This window comes from Neolamprologus multifasciatus, chromosome 5 (assembly GCF_963576455.1).
Source record: "Neolamprologus multifasciatus chromosome 5, fNeoMul1.2, whole genome shotgun sequence".
In the NCBI taxonomy this organism is placed as follows: domain Eukaryota; kingdom Metazoa; phylum Chordata; class Actinopteri; order Cichliformes; family Cichlidae; genus Neolamprologus; species Neolamprologus multifasciatus.
In genome coordinates this window covers 30,024,324-30,045,429 of record NC_140443.1, presented here as the reverse complement: position 1 = coordinate 30,045,429, position 21,106 = coordinate 30,024,324, and the positions used below count along the sequence as shown (strand labels likewise).

At 41.2% G+C, this 21,106-nt stretch overlaps 4 protein-coding genes and 1 long non-coding RNA gene across 8 annotated transcripts in view; 2 read left to right on the top strand and 3 right to left on the bottom strand.

The window, feature by feature from the left end:
- The window catches only part of cyld2 (cylindromatosis (turban tumor syndrome) 2), a 6,345-nt gene extending 2,751 nt beyond the window's left edge, over positions 1-3,594 (bottom strand). Inside the window, exons 1-7 of one of the 2 annotated variants that reach the window (XM_085158655.1) lie at positions 3,423-3,594; positions 2,560-3,070; positions 2,137-2,263; positions 1,428-1,669; positions 1,178-1,346; positions 414-546; positions 148-252 (exon numbers count right to left, since the gene is read on the bottom strand). In XM_085158655.1, coding sequence (XP_085014781.1) covers positions 148-252; positions 414-546; positions 1,178-1,346; positions 1,428-1,669; positions 2,137-2,263; positions 2,560-2,994 — 1,211 coding nt within the window. In that variant the 5' untranslated portion in view covers positions 2,995-3,070; positions 3,423-3,594. The other variant, XM_085158656.1, reaches the window with a different exon arrangement.
- A 1,119-nt stretch (positions 3,595-4,713) lies between these two features.
- Positions 4,714-8,528, bottom strand: LOC146519050 (glutathione hydrolase 7-like). Of its 2 annotated transcripts, none has more exons than XM_085160838.1 (15): positions 8,390-8,528; positions 8,053-8,240; positions 7,828-7,979; positions 7,618-7,735; positions 7,476-7,543; positions 7,319-7,392; positions 7,027-7,212; positions 6,850-6,939; positions 6,636-6,766; positions 6,449-6,537; positions 5,731-5,883; positions 5,482-5,599; positions 5,253-5,390; positions 5,066-5,165; positions 4,714-4,904 (listed from the first exon to the last, which is right to left on the bottom strand). In XM_085160838.1, exons 1-15 carry the CDS (start codon positions 8,526-8,528, stop codon positions 4,822-4,824), a joined length of 1,827 nt encoding a protein of 608 aa, XP_085016964.1. In that variant the 3' UTR covers positions 4,714-4,821. The 2 variants fall into 2 exon arrangements, with proteins under 2 accessions (XP_085016964.1, XP_085016962.1); XM_085160836.1 differs by having other exon boundaries at positions 6,850-6,943; positions 7,031-7,212.
- LOC146519048 (uncharacterized) lies at positions 7,874-13,211 on the top strand. 2 transcript variants are annotated; one of them, XR_014874252.1, is made up of 3 exons: positions 7,874-8,067; positions 8,496-8,622; positions 12,964-13,211. It is a non-coding gene; the product is annotated as an uncharacterized LOC146519048 (long non-coding RNA). The 2 variants fall into 2 exon arrangements; XR_014874251.1 differs by lacking the exon at positions 7,874-8,067 and adding an exon at positions 8,149-8,255.
- Positions 8,735-13,115, bottom strand: tp53inp2a (tumor protein p53 inducible nuclear protein 2a). The gene is made up of 3 exons (XM_085160839.1): positions 12,980-13,115; positions 10,456-10,546; positions 8,735-9,350 (listed from the first exon to the last, which is right to left on the bottom strand). The coding sequence occupies exons 1-3, from the start codon at positions 13,086-13,088 to the stop codon at positions 9,116-9,118; spliced, it is 435 nt and encodes a 144-aa protein (XP_085016965.1). The 5' UTR covers positions 13,089-13,115; the 3' UTR covers positions 8,735-9,115.
- A 2,946-nt stretch (positions 13,212-16,157) lies between the features above and the next one.
- snai1a (snail family zinc finger 1a) lies at positions 16,158-19,681 on the top strand. The gene is made up of 3 exons (XM_085160471.1): positions 16,158-16,509; positions 17,032-17,550; positions 18,219-19,681. The coding sequence occupies exons 1-3, from the start codon at positions 16,434-16,436 to the stop codon at positions 18,401-18,403; spliced, it is 780 nt and encodes a 259-aa protein (XP_085016597.1). The 5' UTR covers positions 16,158-16,433; the 3' UTR covers positions 18,404-19,681.
- Positions 19,682-21,106: the final 1,425 nt, after the last annotated feature.

The window sequence follows — 21,106 nt, the reverse complement described above, 5'->3', positions numbered from 1 at the left end:
CATGTGAATGTACCATGTCATCAAGGCAGAAAACAGCAGCACTCGTTTATCAGCTGATACTATGTAAAAAGCTACTACGTCCTGGTTGTGCAAACAACATGATAATAAAAGAAATGAGATAAACAGTGTTGAAGGCAGCATCTATACCTGCGTAAACGGTTCACTATTGCTCTCAGGGTGCAGGTTATGGGTTGGTCTGTGTCAGCAGGCTTCTTGCAGATACCATCAAGGGTCACAGAGGAGCTGAACAAACTGAGGAAGGAGAACCACGCGTTATTGTCAGCTGTGGACTTATCTGAATACAGTGTATCATGCTCCATGGTTGTACATGATCTCCTCTAGATACGATTAGCTTAGATAAAGCTAAGCAAATCTGAGTTTGTTGAAGGGGGATGATGGTGAGCGTGTTCTACCTGAAGAGTGTGGCATCAAGGTAACAGGAGTTAATGTGTCCCTGAATCCCTTTCATTTTTCCCACTAACAAAAATGGCGCCTCGGATTCAGGGATAGGTGGCACATCTTCGTCCGTGTCTTCATACGGAGGAACTAAAGAGGCGAGAAAAGCAAATGCTATGATGAAATGACACTTTAACACAGTCTTCGTGACTTTACTGGCAGCTTTAGATGGGAATGATTAATGATTAATCGGCTTATTTAAAGCAGAAAGCTCGCAGGACTGTCAGACATGACGAGCAGTGTGTCACTGTGTGCACTGTCTCAAGTCTTACGTAATTTCTTGTCACCAAACCCTGCCAAGGAGAGAAAGGTGTGGGAATATTCGGAGGAGAATCATGTGGAAAAGGTTCTATACTATTTCACTGTGCGTTACACCATTTACAAGCCGTGTGAAACACAGGTATAAATTACAGATAAACAATACATTTTTAAAAAGCTGCCCAAAAGTTTTAAGTATGAATTTTACATAATCCGCACGCCCTGATCAAGAGTTCTTTTTGGAAAACCTCGCATTTTGCATTTTTGTTTTGTAAGACTAAAGGATTTTGAGCAATTATTTGTACAATAAAAACTATAATATAATAGAAACATAAGGAACCAAAACACTTTGAACAGAACTGCCAGGAAAAATGAAAATCTGTTCCAATAATGTAAATTTGTGTATAATATCGAGTTTTTATTTCTTGCGAATGCATGTTTTAGACTGGGTAAGGTGTCGGACCTGGAGTGGTGTCAGTGGATTTGAGGATCTCTTTTCCTGTAGAGGCACTTAGAAACCGGCCATCGGGGCTGCACTTTGTGATGGGAACAAACAAAGCTCTTTTCTCCTTGCAAGTGAAAAACCGCTGACCACCATACATCCCATCAGAGCAGCCCTTAACGTCGTAGTCCTGGAATAGTGATTTATAACATTAATACGACAGATCACCAAAGCACACTGAAAGCAACTGCACAAATTTCTAGTCACGCACCAGTTCAATGCCAGCCCATTCACCAGTCTTTCCTCCAGGGACACCCAACCACCGGATGACCCCGTACACTGTGATCCCTGAGTTGGAAACCACCTCCACCACGGATCCCACCTCCAAAGGCACTGAGCTCAGACTCTGGTTCTGAGTCAAACTCTGCTCGGTGTGATTCTCTGTCGCCGACTGTGCACAAGATCCGATGTTTGCAATGCAGCTGTTGCGTGTCACCGCCTTTCTGTTTAAACCTGCAGACATATATCACGATATGTAGAGGTGAGGATGAGATGCCTAAAAAGTCATATGACATTTTCCTTTTCTTTTTTTTTAGGCTTGTCACATGCTGCTTCATCAGATTGACATCCAGCTAACAAAGATCTATATTTGAAGTATGTAGATAGTTTCAAGTGCACAGTCTACTAAAGGAAAAAGAAAGCCAGATCATGTGGCAATTCTACTGTTCTGCATTCCAGAACAACAGAACCAGTTTTTCCAGTTGTGTAGTGGGACCACTTTCTTTACATTCTTAGGGTTGTGGTTGGGGAAGCAGTTTTCAAGAATTTAGTTTGCTGTTTAGTAAGAAGTAGATGCACCATGTTTGTAGTTGTGGTAGTGTTGTTATCAAAACATAAGGACTTTGATAAAACCTGAGAGCCCTCATATGGCTTTAAAACCGACTTGTTAACTTTGTGTGTGAGGCTAATAATCCATTTACCCCCACAAATGGCATCTTTCCACTGCAGTCCGAGGGGGACAGAGTAAGATGGGACCACCTGGATGATGTCTGCAGCACTGAAAAGGGACAGAGGAGGTTTCTTGGATGACAAAGTATGATCGGTGTCCTGTTTAGGAAACGAGGAAAAACAGTTACTGAAACGCAAACAGGAACTCTGACGTTATTCTTATATACAGAACAGAAACAGTTTGATGCATCTGTACATTTGCAGTGACATTATCTGGCTGCAGTCGCATGACTGTTCACTCAGAGCGATATAGTCATTCTTATCTCGGTGCATTTTAAAGCATTAAGGTTGCACTTGAGAGCACGTGCAGTTATCTGGATGATCGTGCACTCCATAATTTTCACAACTTGAATCATCAAATCAAAATGTAAAAATATATTATAAAATGAACTCACCACAAATTCCACTTCAAAGGCAAGCATGTACAGGTCGTCTTTATTGTCTTTCCGTCCGATTTGCATCAAGTTCTTCACCAAACCGGGAAGGTGTCCGTTCTTGTGCTTCACCACCACCAGGTCGTCCTGAGACAGCTCACAGATGGCAGAGAACAGTTGCGGGTTACAGAGCAGCTCCAGGCGTCTGCTTGCGCTGGAAATGAAGAGCAGGAGCTGTGCCTGGTGGCGGGTCAGCGGGTACATGTCCTCTATCCTCACCAGGCCCCCGTTCTTGGGGGTCCCTGGGTTGCTGTTCCCGCCGTACAGGAGCCCCGCGAACTCTCCACGCTTCGTCTCCGACTCTATGCGCCCGATACATCCTCGGCAGAAGCCTTTCCTCGACTTTCCGCGAGTGACGATGAAAAACTTCTCGTTTAAAACAGATCTGGGCTCCATTGAAACCCTTTATTCCCACCACTACAGTCTGTCAGACCGGTTGAACGCTGATACTGTGCTTATATAAGCAGGTAACCTGCAGAAATGCGATAGAAGTGCTGTAACAATGTAGCCCAATAGATATAATCGAGGATACTTCGCTAGAACCACAAGTTAGACGCATTTTCAAATAAAGCACATTGCCTGATTATTTGCAGGCTGTGTCATGGATAAAACCCTGACTTATAAGGTGAAATATTACAGACATGATTCCCTTTAAGCTCCTGTGAAAGTTAACCCAGGTTCACAGCAGGATATAATATAGGCATCCCCAGCTCTTTAAATGAACAAACGAGCCTGATCTTTGAACTTAAAAGCATTTCCAACTTACAATCATTAACGATTCGGTTTATTATTTAAAATAATAATAATTTCAAAAACTGACTTACTGCGATCATGAATTAAGAACAATAAGCCTTGTTCGTATCCGGTTAATCCACTGCTGGAGCATGAATTAATCGCGCTTTTTTATTACTATTCTTTTTTTTTTTCTTTTCTTTTTTAGCAAGTGACTCCAGCAGAGGTGAATCACTTCCTCTTGGCTTCTGCTGTGGAGTGGGAGGGTTGAACTACAGGCATTTAAATGCTGGCCTCCATGTGACCGCCAACGCCCACCTGACGGCGCTCGGCTTCTCCGCCCTAAAAATGCTCTCTACGAAATGTCTCAATCTGGCAAATATTTGACAGCACACTGGTTTAGAGTTAAGAACTATTGATGCGATCAGCTGACTGTAAGCTAATATGAATCTTTTTTTTCCCTTATTGAAGTATTTGCTGTCCAACTTGGAGCTTTCGTTGAATTTGACTGATCATTAAGAGACAAAATTTAAAGCAGCCAGCGGTTGCACAGGTTAAGAGTTCATGAAAGGTCTGAGTGCAGTTTGTTAAAAACAAACAAACAAAAAAACAGGGTCACATACTGAATTTTGCATCTGTCAATTTTATAATTGACAGAGGTCAAATCGGACTAATCAGCCACAACATCAAAAGCACTGACATGCTGAGTGAATAACACTGGGCCCTGACACTCGTCTGTTATGTAACTTTGAAAGATCTACCTAAACACCCATGACGACAAAACACCTGCTCCACCAGAAGATTACATGTGACTCTCGTCTTTTTGTTGTTTCATACACATATCAGTAGATTGGATATTAAGAAGTGCCTCTGCTGCAACCTGATGTCTGAACACAAACTCTAATCTTTTCTGCTTATTGAGGATTACTTTCCCTCTTATACATGAAGTATGAAGTCACCTAATCTAATTACCAATGTATTACACTCTGGTAGCTATAAAAAAAAAAAAAGTAACCAACACACTGGGGGAAAAATGTTTACAGTAACCAAGAGTTAGACTGCATTGCTCCCAGTGGCACGTTTGCCCTGACTGAATACATGTGACGTGTCCTTCTCCACCACACATTCTACATAGCTGCATCACGCTATCTTGAAAGTACATCAGTTTTACATAACAGAAATTATTTTCTTCTGCAAGCATGTACATGTTTTCTTAACTGGCATTAAATGGCAGTTAATTTTATGAGCAACTAAATCACGTCCCTTTAATTGGAACATGTAATATGAATACTCAGTTTTGTCTTTTTTCTTTAGTAAGTAATCTGTGTGGCTGTCCCCTGTTGGCTGATTGTAATCACCAGAGAACTTTCATAAATTTACATCAAGTACAAGGACAGCTCTATGCTTGTGAGAATATTTATTTCAAGAATAAAGTTGAGGAGGAAAAACAACACTGTATTAAACCACCAGTCAACTGAGGCACTCCGCGGCTTAATAAGACTCCTCTGTCCTCACTCTTTGAACTGCATGGGCCCTTGCATGGAAACTCTGCCCACTGTCTCCTTGAAAATGAGCTGATGGGGAGGGAAATTAGAAAGCAGGACGTTACTATTATAATTATTTTATTTATATATATATATATATATATATATATATATATATATATATATATATATATATATAGTATTAGTTAAAAAGGCAAAAGGTCAACTGCAGAAGGCAAAGTGATACTCACAGTGAACAAGAAGTTTATTTGGTTCAAACTGGTGATGGAGCCCTGTCAGGGAAAAGCTGTCATTTTTCTCTGTATGGAAGAATAAGACGTTGACCAGCATCTGAAGCATAGAAACAGTGTTATGGTCAAATATTTTTATAAAACTGAATGTGAAGCCAACTTTCTTCATAATGTAAGGAGATCAAACCTGGGTGATCGCACTCAGGGCATTTTGTTCACCAGAGGTGCTTACTGCCATGTGGATCCCACATTTATGCAAAGCCGGCACCACTATAATGGGCATGAGAAGCGACAGGGGCCGCTTTCCTGGTTCGACACAGTTTTCCTGTAAGCGAGTAACAGTCGATTGTAATATCTAAAACTGTGCCTCATACCTGACTGATTTCACAGCCTGAGATTTTTTGATGGTGTTGCACCTGATTAATTTGGAGTTGTTCTCTGCTTGTATTTGGCCAGGAAAAATCAAGGATGAGGCTGTTAAGAATGATGCCTGATCGAGTTACGAGTCTGCTCCCAAATGGTCTGCTCAAGGAACTGCAGGAGGATGAAGATAAAAGCAGAGGGGGAAAAAACAAAACAAAACCATGTAACATTTCCAAGAAGTGCATACCACACATATCTTGGTTTGATCATCAGAGTCCCACTGTAGGCTGTAACCCAATCACCTTGCAACAGACACAATGAGCTTATCATGTCCCATGACAATGACCTGTCCAGCCACCAGTTCTGTTTGGGTGGAGTGGATAGGGGAGAGGTACTCAGATGGAGATGTGTGGGAGTAATTCAGCTGCTGCCCGAAGACTTCAGCCTGACTCTTGCTGTGGCAGGAACAGAGGAAAAATCAATTTGTAGTTGATTTTGGATTTTATGACACAAAAAAAAATGATATTAGTATAAACTAAGTGCTTTTAAAGTTAAACAAAGATGAGTGGAATTAGAGCCTAATAGTTTGTGACAATTTTTTAATTTGTTTTTTTGAATAGATTTTTTCTTTAGAAAACAAGGACATATGAAAGTGACTCAATCTTTTTCTTCAATCTCTCAGAACTTTTTAAAAACAAAAAGGAAAACTACTCTTCATGTGAGGATTGACACTTTTTCTTGTAAAGTAATATCCAAGTTGGATAAGAGTGCATTTGGAGGTGTGTTCAAGTATGACATTTTAGTGACTCAGACCTCCAGTGTAATGCTTCGACCCTTAATATACTTGTGCTTTCTCTACTGGGACAAAACCTCTGTTGTTTCTGGGTATAGTGGGATTTTTTTTCTGCTTTCTTATATTTTATTAACTCCCCATTCACCAAAACACTGTAAACACCCACTACTGAAAACAGTCATTAGCTGTAACCCTAACAGTGATTATGATCCTGCAACATGTTTTACCTCAGCATGTTAGAGAGCGCCTCAGTCACTGAAGAGTTATAATTAGGGTCACCCAAACCACTGGCCATAGCTAAAGCTGTTTTCAGGGCCTTCATGGATAGCAAACAAAGCACGCCTATGTAAGAGAACTGCCATTTACAACAGGTCATAATATACAAAGATATCGGAGGTATTCACACCCCAGTACCTCGGCGATCCAGAGGCGTGTTTGAGTTTCTGTTAAGTTGCTCTTGCTGATATGGAGTCCCTCTAACAAGTTGAGAGCTGATAGCAACACTGCACCAGCAGATGGAGGAGGAGGAACTTGAATTATAAACTCTAAGGCAAGAATAACAAACTGCAGATGAAGACATGAAGAAGATAAAGATAATTTTTATCAAGTCTGGTGTGTAAAATGTCACCTTTATCATTGTACTGGGCTTCAATGGGTAGCTCTACATCCACACTGTAGTTACCAATGTCTTCTCTGCTCAGTACGCCTCCATTTGCTTGTGTCTTTGTAGTGAAAGGCAATGCCGGACTAAAAAACATGTCATATTTGACTCACAGAGTCATCCCATTTTGTATATGTATATCAGTCACCTCATCTACAATCTCTTGAGATAGGTTGCCATGGTAGAAATTCAACAAACCAGCCTCCAGGACTCCTGCCAGGCGAGGCAACCTCACATATGAACCAGCACTCAGAGGTCTTCCATGTGGCATGAATGTGTTATTGAAGCTTTGAGATTGCTGCTCACCACTCACCTTTGATATAGCATCAGCTGTAGGAGATTAAAAAAAACATCCTGATGTTAAAATTATTGTATTTATTATTGTCTTGTGAAGGAAGAGAGGAGAGAAAATACAAAGAGCAGCAGTTTGTCTCACCTAAACTGTGAGACACATTGAAACCTTCTCTTGCTACAGCTGCAGCTCTGCTGACAACATCCTCCCATGGCAGACTGCAGCAGATTTATGGCATGACATGTGTGACAAAAAACAAAAACAAAACACCTAATTAAAACAAACTTTTCTATATTCTTACCCTCCGTACAGTGTGTGGGCATGGTGCAGTCCCCTGAGCATGCCTGGCACTCCTACTTGCAGACCTGCCTGAAAATAAATTATAGGTGCAAATGAAAAAATGCAGATGTTTCAGGATTCCTCCACCCCAGCCTTTATACTACCTTGGCCTGCGAAACATTGTGCAGCACCTCCCTTCTGAATGCTTTAGGAGCAGATCCCAGAAAGTTGATCACCCTGGTTTCATTCCTGTGTATGTCATGAACGAGCATGATTCCTCCTCTACAGTGAGGAAATCAAAAAAGGTCAGGGACTTTCGTGTGTATTTATAAATAGAAGTCGCATCAGCAATGAACAATGAGCAAATCACATACCCACCAACACCTGATACGTGTGGATGAACGACTCCCAAACACAAGGCACTGGCGATGGCAGCATCCACACTGGATCCACCATCACGAAGGACTCTGTGACCGAGTGCGGTGCAGCGCTCGTGATCCGAAAACAACTCCCCGTGTTGGAAGACCTGTAAACAACTGCCGTGACGAGAAATAATGCGACAGGGGTTCGACGTGCAAATTTTAGACACCATTGCATACCAAACTTTCACCCAGGTAAATCTGCAGGACCAAAGCAATTGACACTCCAATGGCAAAGATGGTAGACAGAGCGTAGACGGTTATTGGTGTGCCTCTGCTGGAGCAGTCCTCATCAGCCTCCTGATTGGATGGACTTTGGTCAAACAAATTTATGCCATTAGGTGCCAGCTGTTTCAAATGGAAAGGATCTGTGGCAGCAGCAAGTGAGGAAAAAGCAACTTTAAACTGAGTTGAAATTTGTTGGGTTTTCAAGGCAAATTTGAACTGACTCTAAATAAGACGCCTTATTTACTAGTATTATATCTTTGTGTTTGAACTCTACCTCCCAATTCCTCACCATGATTTTTAGTCAAGTCACAAGTTAAGTCACTGAGTGATGAGCCATCAGCCAGCTGATTTGAACTACCAAAACTCCTGTAACCAAGTGTTGACTGCTTGTTAAGTTTTGTTTCAGGAGACGCCTCCATCCTCGCCATATCACCACAAGGTCTGAACTTCACGGTAAACCTCCAGATTACACCAGTTCCCCACCGAGCGCGGTCCTCCTGCAGCAGGAGCAGAACACAGCAGGTGCAATTTCCTCCAAACTAATGAGATCAACTGTTTGCATCTGTGAGAGAGTGAGCAGTTCACTGTCTGTGGGACATCGCAATTTCACTATAAACAAAAGAAACAAACAAGCTGCAAAATCATACTTTTATTGATGTATCAAAAAAAGGTTCTGAACCGACAACATACAGAGAAGTGCATGGTGTCAAACATAGCATAGCACAGGTCCAACACTGTATAAATTTACCTGTGCACATACACAAAAAAAGAAACCTAGCGTATCTCATTTTATGAGGTGAATTCTTCATTTCAATTTCAGATACAGTACAAGTTCAAATACTAATGTAGCTGCCTGGTAACAGTTAACTAGTGTTGGCACATAAAGATTAAATGTTTAGCTTAATTTGCAGAAACGTGGAAAAACCTACAAGTGTTTTTGTTTTGTTTTTATTTTTTGTCTGTCTTCAGATGCTTTAGGTTTTTGTGTGAGTGAGGCAATCTGTAGTGAAGAGATTCAGTGGCTGAGGCTGCGACAGCCTGGCTGTTGGAGGTGGTAGGAGTGGTGTTGGACTCCTTGGCGAACACGGTTCTGGCGTTGAATAGCGTTGCGGGACACATGGTGCCGCTCTGCCAAAACCTTAGCCTGTGTCATCTTGGCTATAGCTTTGGGCTCGGACAAAGAGCTGAACACGGACTGAGCGCTGGTCCCGGTACTCCCGCTTTGTGCTGTGGGCTCTGCATCTGCAATGCTGGCCAGACACATAAAATAAATACAATAAACGGACAATAACGCTTTTCCTTATCGTCTGCATATAACATATATATATAAAAAAAACACTGTTACAGTGGTAGATGCTCACATTAAACACCACCAGTTTAAAACACTACTAATTTAAATGCTTGCTTTTAGATTTTATCACATGTTTTGAATCCCTTAATAAGTTGGCATCATTATATTTTGCTGATCTCTTAACACCCTATGATCCCTTAAGGCACAGGTGTCAAACTCCAGGCCTCAAGGGCCGGTGTCCTGCAGGTTTTAGACGTGTCCTTGATCCAACACAGCTGATTTAAATGGCTAAATTACCTCCTCAACATGTCTTGAAGTTTTCCAGAGGCCTGGTAATGAACTAATCATCGGATTCAGGTGTGTTGACCCAGGGTGAGATCTAAAACCTGCAGGACACCGGCCCTCGAGGCCTGGAGTTCGACAACCCTGCCTTAAGGTCACTGAGATCTGCTGATGTAGCTGGGTTGGGGATTGAGCTTTCTCATTGTTATTCTTTGGCTTTCAAACCAGAGTGAGAGCTTAGGTATTTAGGCTTTAGTATTTTTGTGATTCTTCAGATATCTTTACTAATGTGTGTGTGTGTGTGTGTGTGTGTGTGTGTGCGCGTGCGTGCGAGCGTGCATCTCTTATTTTGTTGTCCTGTTTCATGTGCACCACTTTGGTCATCTTTGTTGTTTTAAACGTGCTTTATAAAAAAATGGACTGGACTTCTTTCAGTTTCCTCTGAATCTGTTTTTCAGTGATATTCATAATATGATCATCTCAGACACACAACTCTGGCTGTCAGCACAGATACCCCATCTACAGACTATTCAAAACTTTGTTTACACGAGGCAGCCAATCAGAGCAAAGATGTCTTAAAAAGAGGGTGTAAAGGGGCTGCATCAGACCCAGTATAGGATAAATAAAGGATTACTTTGAATTGTGAATCATCTTTACTTTACTAAAGTCAATGAATATAATTATGGAGCTAGAGATTAGCATAATAGGTCCATTTATTAAAGTATTTTAACTTTAAATATAATACAGAAACAATAAAAAACAAAAGCATGCGATGACCTCACCAGTCAGTTTCCATGTCTATTCCTTGAGGAACAGAGCTGGATGGTTGGCTGTCAGTCAACATTGCATCCTGGTTTTCTGCTGAACCTGCCTCTGTGAAGACAGAAGTTGACCTCAGTTATATGACTGGGTAATAACCCAGGGGATGCTGCACATTAGAGCAGGGCGATATGACCAAAAATATTTATCACGATATACATTTGGAAATTTCCGATAACGATATAATTGACACTAGACAAAATACTTTACAACTCCACAACTTTATTAGGGAAAAAAACATCAATGTATTTACACTTAAACAAGCAGCTGTTTTTATGTGCATTAAAGTTGTATAAAAATTTAACAGTGCAAATGCAAATTCCTTGCTGACAGTTTAACCAAAAGGCATTTCCAGTGGAAATATTCCCTCTAAGCTGCTCGCGTGTGCAATTGCGCACTGCTGGCACGGTCTCTGCACACAGAAAATCTGCGTTGCGCACAAAAAAAAAAATCTAACCTGAATTGAAATTAAAATGAAACAATTCTGTTTTGAAGTGTTAGTCAGTGAGTGACTGGCTGCTCCCGTATGGGATTAGAAAGATGCCACCTTATCCCATAGTCCAGCCAATAATGCGATTCACATTCGTATATACGCAGCTAATCAACGTCGTTGACAGGCTATGACAGCGTCCTTATGTGCCGACACCGGTGTTTTAGCTAGCACAGCGGCGTGGCTGATGTGGAGTGAAGCCATGTCAATGACAACGTGTACAACCATTGGAGATGTGAGCAGGACAGACGGAACAATTGAGGGAAAAAGTGTGGACTTTATATCAGTTTTTAAATTGTGTTGATAGGCCACGTAAAACCAGAGTTATGATAAAAATATCTGCAATGTTTGGTTTTTTCCTGAATACTATCGTTGTTTATATTTACTGCGGGAGAAACAGTAAAAACGGCGTTTTATAAGGAAAACGCTCGAAAGCACTCTCCGCCTGTGAGCAAAAACAAAACCAAAAAAACCCACCCTTTCCTATTGGTTGAAAAATGTACCATGTCGACCAATCAAAAAATGATATGGCAACATGGCATTTAGGTCTTTAAGAAGTGGGAAGTTTCAGGAGTGACGGCGGTGTTTTGAGATGTGAGAGATTTGCGACGTTTAGCGCAAATCTTGTGTAGTTAGTGTGTAGTGTAGTTTTGGTGTGTGTGTCAGAACAGTGAGGCGACTGCTGAATGTTACAGGTGTTACAGGAGTGATACATCTCCTGCTGTCAGGCCTGCAGGTATCAGGCTGTTGTTCTCCTTTATCTCATAGTGGACAGAAATTATTTTTTGGAGTGGCACAAATAATTTGTGTGGCATCAGATTTGATGCAGAACAGCTGATTGTTCTGTAAATAGTTTGAAATGTTTATTTAAAAAAAAGACGCCTTGGCTGCATTTTTAGGTAAACAGCTGCAAAAAAGTTTGTTTGCAAAACTCAGTTACTTTTTTGAAGAAGTAACTATATAATTAATTGCCCAACATTGGTCATTATATACTGTATTTTGCAGACAGAGAGTTACAGGACTCTCTCCCAGACCACAGACTCAAAGTCAGAGCTTTATTAAAATAAAAAGAAAAAAAAAGAAAGAAAGTTGTGTTTTCAAAATTGGAGTTCAAGTTTTTTTTCCTTCCAATAGTGTTAACATCCTACACAGGTCATGAACAAGATTTTTTTTTTTTTTTACATTTTCATTGTAAGTGGGCTAAAGCAGTTAATTAAAAGTAGTCTAATATAAATGCTGTAATTTGATTATTTTAATAAACTATGTAACTTGGATGGATTCGATGCTGGCGTGACCACAGTGCACACGTCTGATGTCGCTCACAGTGGTCCAAGGGTGTTTGTGTGTTTGCTCAGACACATGAAAAATTAGAGGAAACATTGCACAAGGGATTATAAGGGGCACTGTCGATTTTCAGAAAAATCAAAGTATTGATTTTAAGTGTGCCGTATTTAGCATGCTATACCAAAAATAGTGCTTTGTTGTGTATCTGACGGACGAAAGCCAAACCAGTTCCACACCACTGAAGTTGCAGCATTTTTACAAACCAATTCTGGTTCATCCGTTTCATTCAACGATTCGCTTTCGCCCTTCTCATTCTCCGTCGCCGCCATGTGCATATGAAAACAAAGGCACTGCGCATGTGCGTTTTACCCATATTCTATCGCGATATTTCATTTTCTTATCGTTGCCCAACATTATACCGGTATTACTGTGAACGGTATGATATGGCCCAGCCTAAGCACTATACCGCGTGTAAAACAAACACTCAATATCAAGGCGTGCAGTTCACGGACTAAATAACTAACAGATGACCTACTGAATCGCAGTTCACACACACACACACACACACAAACATACATACATAAACATATATGAAAGAAGTTTAATATCTTGTTTAACTTTGTTTGACCATTTTTGTGTTAGCCTGTTGGAATGATGTAAAATATGTCACTGTTTTAATATGTTATATTACTGACAGATGCTGCATGACTGACCTTGGTGAGTGACAACATGCCACCCTTCCTCCATCGTGTCTCCAGCCTTGACATCTTCGGGGGTCTCCTCCTCTCTTCCAAAAAGCATTCGCGCGATTGTTCTGAACATGTCTGTTGTAGTCGCTCTTCTTTGTTCTGCACGGTGCTCGGGTGTTACAGTGCTCTTCAGCTGCTGTGGGCAAGAGAAAAAATCAAAAAGAATAAAATATCATTACTTCTTGATTTAATTCAACACAGCCCTTGATCCCCCCCTTACTGTTTGGGAGTGGGTGATGCTATGAGATCCCATATTACTTTTAATATATTCAAGCAGTCTCAGGTCAGCTGACTGGGATGCCCAATGAAATTTTTAGTAGTTTGCTGGTTTGAATAAGAATGCCCACTCCCCAAGAATTTCATTGTTAGTGACCATCTGTTTCTAGATACATGGGGGAGGGGCTCTTTTCATCAAATATCTGACCAGTGGGAAGCTACAGCACTTAATTCATAAAGATTTATCTCTTATTTTTGTATAAATGCATGAAAATTAAAACACTGCAGATATTATATCATTGAATCATATTTTCATCTCTTCTCACAACCTGAATTCATTATCAGATGCATTTGTTGTATATTGTTGCATGTCTTTTGCTCACTCGGCGTCCTCATTTACAATAACAGAAGATTATATCGTATCAAATCAAATCAAAAGACCTTAGACGGCCAGCAGTGCCTATCAGTCCAACGCAATAACAAGCGAACGAAATGTAGCTTTATGACAACAATTCAAATGTAGGTTATCTATTTCCCGTCAACGTTAGCAGCCTGTGAGAGCAGCTCTGCAGCGACCTTACCTGCGCTTTCTCAGTTTGACTCGAAGGTCATTATGGAGTTTCAGCTGGGTTCATATATTCAAAATAAGCCTATAAATGCTACAACGCACCTCAACGCGACTGTTGTTTTGGATTTCAAATATTCAACCGATAGCTCAATAACAGACCCGCCCAAATCCCCGCCCACCAGGAGCACATCACCAATCAGAGGCAAGGAGGGAGCTTGTCGTTTTGATTTGAGTTTAGTCAAAGATGAAACTTTTTTGTTAAGATAATTCCCCTCATTTAAAAAAAAAATATATACATACATATATATATATATATATATATATATATATATATATATATATATATATATATATATATATATATATATATATATATATATGATCTACAAAATGCTCATTTGACTTTATGTCTTCAGAATACAACAGCATAAAACAGAATAGACCTTTATTGTCATTGTCGCTGTACAGCGAGGTCATACAAAGAAACATCATAAACAATGAGATCATTCTTCATTTCACAAAGTGTTAGAGCAGCAGCGCAAGAGGCGAGGTAAGTATATCTGTAGATCTTGACACAAATAATCATGATCACACAGACACGATAAACGTCGCCTGTCGATGTAGCGTTAGACTTTCACCAGCAGAGGGCGCCGTGCGATAAATACAATCTGTTTTGAAAAAAACCCCAAAAAAACCCCAAAAAACCCCAATATATATATATATATATATATATATATATATATATATATATATATATATATATATTGGGGTTTTTTGGGGTTTTTTTTAATGTAACGTTTACGTTTGTTGTTCGGTCTATTCAGCTTTGTAAATCACTTCTATACAAATTACACCAACGTAACTTTTTGTATTTTGCTGCATGACTAAATAAAGGGAGAGATTTTTAGTCGATATTGTGAAGTAATAACACTAAAATTTGACTTTTTGCGGCAAAAAAAAACATGTTTTGCACGGGAATAAGGTATTTTTTTTCATAAGCGGAAAGAACTGGACAAATATTGGTGTTATGTCTCCACCTATTGGTTTGCTAAAATGATAAGGGAGGTTAACGCATCTTAACATCCCTTGCTATTGTTCCATATTACTGGGTGTTTCATTAAATAAATAGGCCTAAATAAACAAGTATTTAACGTTCCATAACCTATTTCAATCGCAGTTGAATATTAACACGTGTACGAAAAATACTGTATCTTTTGTGAACGTGTCTAAGTCTGAAATTTAACTAGATCCTATACTAAAGCTGAACGCCAATCAAAGCGCACAGCCTATGGCATAGAGCTTTTTTGAAAAACTAAGAATCCATGCTCACTTTTATATGTGTGTGTGCTGCTTCACAGTAGGACCTTGTGGACATCCATGACCGGCTCATTGTCCGTGATGTGAAGGACAAACACGTGCGTGAAATTTACACAAAAAAATCACTGTGTGGATGTATGCTTAAATGTGTCAGGTATATTCAATTTCAGTGTTCTTTTTATTTTATTTTCAAAATCAGAAGACTGTGATTTACTCCAGGATTTCTACCTACCAGTAGGACAAACTAATTATTACTACTGGTTTATCATCTGTGTCATTCATGAATCTGTTATTTTGTGTTATTGTGTGTTATGTTCTCAGTAATGATCTTATTTTTAAATCGTGGATTACTATATCACGTTTGCTGTTCAAACGTGCACAACCTTCTTCTTAGTTTGTTTAAAGCTATTTCACGGGTGACCTGACTTGGACGCAAGAAGACCGCTTTGACAGCAAAGTGGTTTCACATGGCGTGAATGGTCATATAGTTTTACTTCCTTTCTTCCAGGAGATGGTGCCGTTACTCTGCTGACGTTGATCTACGGTCCATAAATTGATAAACTGGCATATAGCTTATTCTATATCAAGCTGCACCTTTCTTAAAATGGAAAGTCCGATGACACTTTAAACCAAGTCAAGATGCCGTTTCACAATAGCAGCCAGTGTGTTTTCAAATCAGCATATGGTTATTCTCATTCTTTCATTTGCTTGGAATTATTGTTGCGGTGTTATTATTACGTATATATGTGGTCAGATGTTTATATCCTTCCCTATCTATAATTATATGAGCTTAATAGAGGGCAAATTGTCATCACACCTCCGAGAATCTGCATTATTGCACCACAGAGAGCCACAGTCACCCAAACTGCCATTTACATGCATGTCAATAAAACAATTCGCTATGGTTCCTTCACCTTTTCTCGTCTGCGGCTCAGCGCCGCTGGATTCCTGTGGAAAGGCTGTGAGGCTCATGTTTTTGTTGTCGTAAAGTGTGTTGAGCGTGAAAGCTTTTTTCTGAGCACTTGAGCGGCGATATGTGAGGTGGGGAGGGCCCTCGGGGTGAGCACACCCCTACTTGCCTGTGTCAGAGTATTTCAGAACAGAGGCCAGTATTTAGAGACTCTTCATGAAAGCTGTACATATGACTTTTTGCTGAAGTTCCACTTTAACTTTTGGGGCTGTTGGAGGACTTTTTCCACCCTGTTTCCCACGGATCCGCAGAGCAAGATTATAAGCGACTTTTTCGTCTTCTAGAAACTGTGCGCCGTGACCACAGGATACTTTGACGCACAGTTGCTACACCCTCAAAGAAGGACAATGCCTCGATCTTTCTTGGTCAAGAAATACTTTGCTAAGCAAAAGCCAAACTACAGTGAACTGGAATGCCAGAACGGTGAGTTACGAAGTTGTTTATCCTTTCAATGAATTATGAAAGCATCCTTACATAAGCGTCGCAAATGAGGCATGAAACTGTCCCTTTTTCTAACTGTAGAAGTAAAGTTCAAGTCGAATGTAAGAACATTTTCTAAATGTGTTGTAAGTCTGGTCCGACTACAAACCAGTCTATTCCCCGTTCAAGTTGGGACCCGTTAGATGCACTTTACCCCCCTTCCTGCACCCAGACAGAGCTCCATTCATGTTACAAGCCCTTGTGAATACGTGGGAGGAAGCGGCCACAGAGCCTTCCCATGGCTCTAACTTTATACTCAGTAAATCATGAGGAAAAGAAAAAAACAAGAAGAACGCAGAACCTAAATCAGTCAAGAAGAGAATTCATGCAGTCCATGAGAATAGATAAAATTGTTTTCAGAGAATGGCTTTACTTTTAGATTTCAGTAATGCATTTACAAGCTTAATATTTGACTTTTGTAAGCTTTCTAACACTGACTGTGAAATCATCCTCTTTCCTTAACAGACACTTATTTGGAGAATTATACTCTTGCTGATCTCTCATCAGTCAACACCACTTCCACTGCCACCTGCTTCACCACAGGTTTGGTGTGGGATCTGAGTGTTCTCCCCACCCTTTACCTACCAGCCTCCCAAACAGAGCCCTCTGCCAACACAGGGCCCCTGGACCTCAGCTCCCCATCCAGCCTCAGCAGCAATGCCAGCAGCAGTGGAGAGGAAGATGAGGGGCGCACCTCGGACCCCCCTAGTCCTGAACCCGTGCACACGTATGGCCCTCGCCAGCGGATGAAATGCACAGGAGTCATGGCTCATATCAGTCCCCCAGAGGAGGAAGAAGAGAGAGAGACCCCTGCCACAGCTGCCAGGCCAGCTTTCCTCTGCAAACACTGCCCCAAAGAGTACACCAGCTTGGGGGCTCTAAAGATGCATATCCGCTCACACACTTTGCCCTGCGTTTGCACCACCTGCGGGAAGGCTTTCTCCAGGCCGTGGCTGCTGCGCGGTCACATCCGCACACATACAGGTAAGACCCATTTTCACACGTATTGTGCAACACTGTATGGTATCTGGCAACTCTCCAATGGATTGTTGACACATGAATGAAGAAATCTGTGTTACTGAAAATTTGTAGCTCTGCGTATGAGTTGACATCATTATTAGTCAGCAGCAGGTCACTCCCTTATCATTCAGACTGTGTATGAGGCAGCAGGATATCCATGACAATCAATGTGATGAGCTTAACACTCAATCAGCAGACATTATCACACAGGGAAGCCCTCTGTAGACCTTGCACTCATTGATTACACATTGTGTTTAATGTCTCGGCAACAATGACTCGTCTGCTAATTATCTTACCACTGCTGTTGGTTATCACGGCACAATGGAGGGACAAAAGGTTTAAGGAAAGCCTGAGGGCTCCCTGCTATCACTGAGCACTTAGTACCTGCAGCAACTTGTTAGCGTAATCTCATTTGGCCCTGATTAAATCATGCTAATTCAGTCAGTCTCTGACCCCACCGATCTGCCATGTGATTCTTTATTATCTTCACAATGTGACTGCTGTGTGTGAGGTGTTAGTGGAACGCTCTTGTGAACTCAGTGATGCTCGAGCTGTGTCCCTGTATGGGATTTTTACTCACATCTAGAGGGAAGTTCCAGTGAAGTCATATGTTTCCAAACTTTTCCCTGCAGGTGAGCGCCCATTTTCCTGCCCCCACTGCAACCGGGCCTTCGCCGACCGCTCCAATCTACGGGCTCATCTGCAGACCCACGCTGAGGTGAAGAAGTACCAGTGTAGCGTGTGCTCTCGCACCTTCAGTCGCATGTCACTGCTGCAGAAACACAGCTCCTCGGGGTGCTGCTCCACTTCGGTGTGAGACGGCCTGAAGGGAGGCAGAGGGGACCCACTCAGAGCTCAGGAGGGCTTGCAGCCATGGAGAAGAGGTTTTCACAAGCCCGGTTGCCCTGTTGAGGACCTATAAGGCCACAAAGAGCATGAAATGGCCTGCTTTATGAGACCTGGATGGAATTAAACCTCATTATGGATCTGACTTTACAAGCCTCTTTTTCACCATTAAAAAAACAGCTGACAAGCTGATTTTTTTTCTTTTTAAATATAGTCCAAGGTCTTGAGGCTGGACCAAATCTGAACTGCACTATGCAGACACTCACTTGATATCAGCTCCTATGTTGCTATTGTGCCCATTCCAAACACCAAATATGTAGTGAACTCATTGGGTTAAGAGGTGTTCTTTCCCGTCTCTGTCCCGGTGCCGGTCAGCTCAGGATCATGGCCGAGACACAGCTGCTCAGAGGTAGGGGTGCGTGGGTGGAGTAAATCTCTTAGCGTGTCTCAAAACACACACACACACAGACACACAATTGAGTGCACACACAGCTGTCCTCGGTACTGTGGTGTAGATAGACGAGGTGCTAACAGGTGCTACAGCCCTGACCTTCGCTGGTTGATAGCAGGTGACTTCCACTGCCCTTGGTTTGCTTAAGAAAAAAAGAGGAAGCATGTCATCACAAAAGCATGGCACCAGTTAGTGTTTTCTTCACCAGTTGGGGGATCATTATAAGCCTCTATTTTGGCTACATCCAAACCTTCTCTTTAATCTGATGTGTTTAGGAGATAGGAAAAGCCGTTTTCGTCTGTTATTTTCTATAGGAGTTTCACTGTGCAGCTCTGCCATGCATTCTAGGTTACCACAGTGTTAATAATGTCAGCCAAAGCCATATAACTCAAATAAATACGTGCCTTGAAATTATATTATTTTTGAAACCAAAATGTGCCTTGTGTGTTTACCTCATTTAGTAGTCATGGTTTTAAAAAATGATTGCAGTATTAGTAGAAATTAGTTCTATAAAGTTTTGAAATGCAAAAAGGCTGGGACCAAAGAATTTTATAGTTTACAGCACGGAGACGTGTTTGCCTATGATGTAATGAGGACCCTGTAAATGGACAATGCAAAGATGAATTTTTTAAAAACTTTCCTGAACATTTTATGGCAGTGTTTAATAGTGCAATGTGCAAGTGATGCGTTATGTCATATTTTTGTGCTATGCTTGTGTGTTCAATTCCTATTCCCTGTATTTCGCAGCTGATATCCTTTCATTCAATAAAGTAATTTATGTTTATTAAAACCTGCAAACCGGCTGTTTTATCTCCGCTTCGATGCGACGAAACGAGCGCGGCTGAGAAGTGTCGGTTCGTGAAAGTCTGTTTGATCATTAACTGGGAAATTTCTGCTCAGCGCCTTGTAATTAGTGAGCGAAATGACCGGGATGTTGAAACTGAACTGCAGATGTGCAGGTGAACACACTGTGCTCATGATGGATGGAAACAACTGAATGCACCTGCTTCCAGTTTGCACCTGCCATTTACTTCTCGCTCGTCACTGTGCAAACATTACTGGATATGTGAGTGTACAGTTAAAAGAACTCGAGCAAAAAAAGTCAACTTCTCTTTCCCCCTCCTGTCCAGCCCCAGATTGAAGATTTCATTCACATGTGCTCACCTACCTTTTTCAAAATGCTCTTATAGGGGATTTCTTATTACTACTTGATTGCAGTGTAAATATGTTGTTCCCTCTCTGGGGAGAGAATTACATTATCCTCTTCCTCTGCCTAGACAGTGAGTCAGAAACTGTTTAGCTTTAGTTCCCATGTCTCTCGTGCTCACAGTAAGTAAGTCAGGCCACTAGTCAAGCCAGCAGTCAGTCAGTTAGTTGGAGTTGGTGTGCGTGGGCTGAGCCAGCTGGGCCAACAGAGTGAGGTAAGGTGTTCCACGGCAAAGTTCCCTATTTCCTTTTGAGTCAGCTACCAGCCAGGATGCCTTCTGCAGCATGTAACGGTGACTCACCTCACACAATCCTCAAATGAGATTGCGTATGCAAATTCTTAAACATCTGTGGACAAACACCAACAACCTCCAACATGGAAATAATTTGAGGATTTCATTCGAGGATGTGACTGATTGTGACTCCTTTTGCCCTCATGTTCTCGTGTGTCTTAGTTATTGTGCTCTTGGATAAAAGCACTATTAAAAGATCAGCTGTTGGATGTTAGCTCAAACTATTTCGATGTCAGCTGGTATGTCCCGAGGTCAGGGTGTTAGCTCTGGCAGCAGACACAGTTGAAACGAGTCCTCAAATGAAACATTATCCTCAGTTTTGCTCTTGATTGGCTTTTCCTGATCATTTTAATCTCTGTCATATTTCTCATCATCTAAGATTTATAGGATACTGCAACAATATATGATATGTGTGTTCAGAAAAAGCAAAGGCCTTTCTAGTTTTATTTATTTATTTATTTATTTTTGTGCTAAATGTTTTGAACCTTGGACAAATCTGGCTTTCCTCTATCCTTTATAACTAGGTCAGAGTTTTCCCAGATAGTGCGAAGCCTTATACATTTCCTGTAAAAACACAGGCACATTTCAATTCATTGCTGCATCACAAGTTTTTGTACTTCTTTCTGCCTTTTTATAGAGAATTAAAAACACAACATGCTCCCCTTCCCTTGTTCCTCGGGGGAGAGTGGAGGCCTGGATCTGAAATCTGAGAACGTTTTCCTGC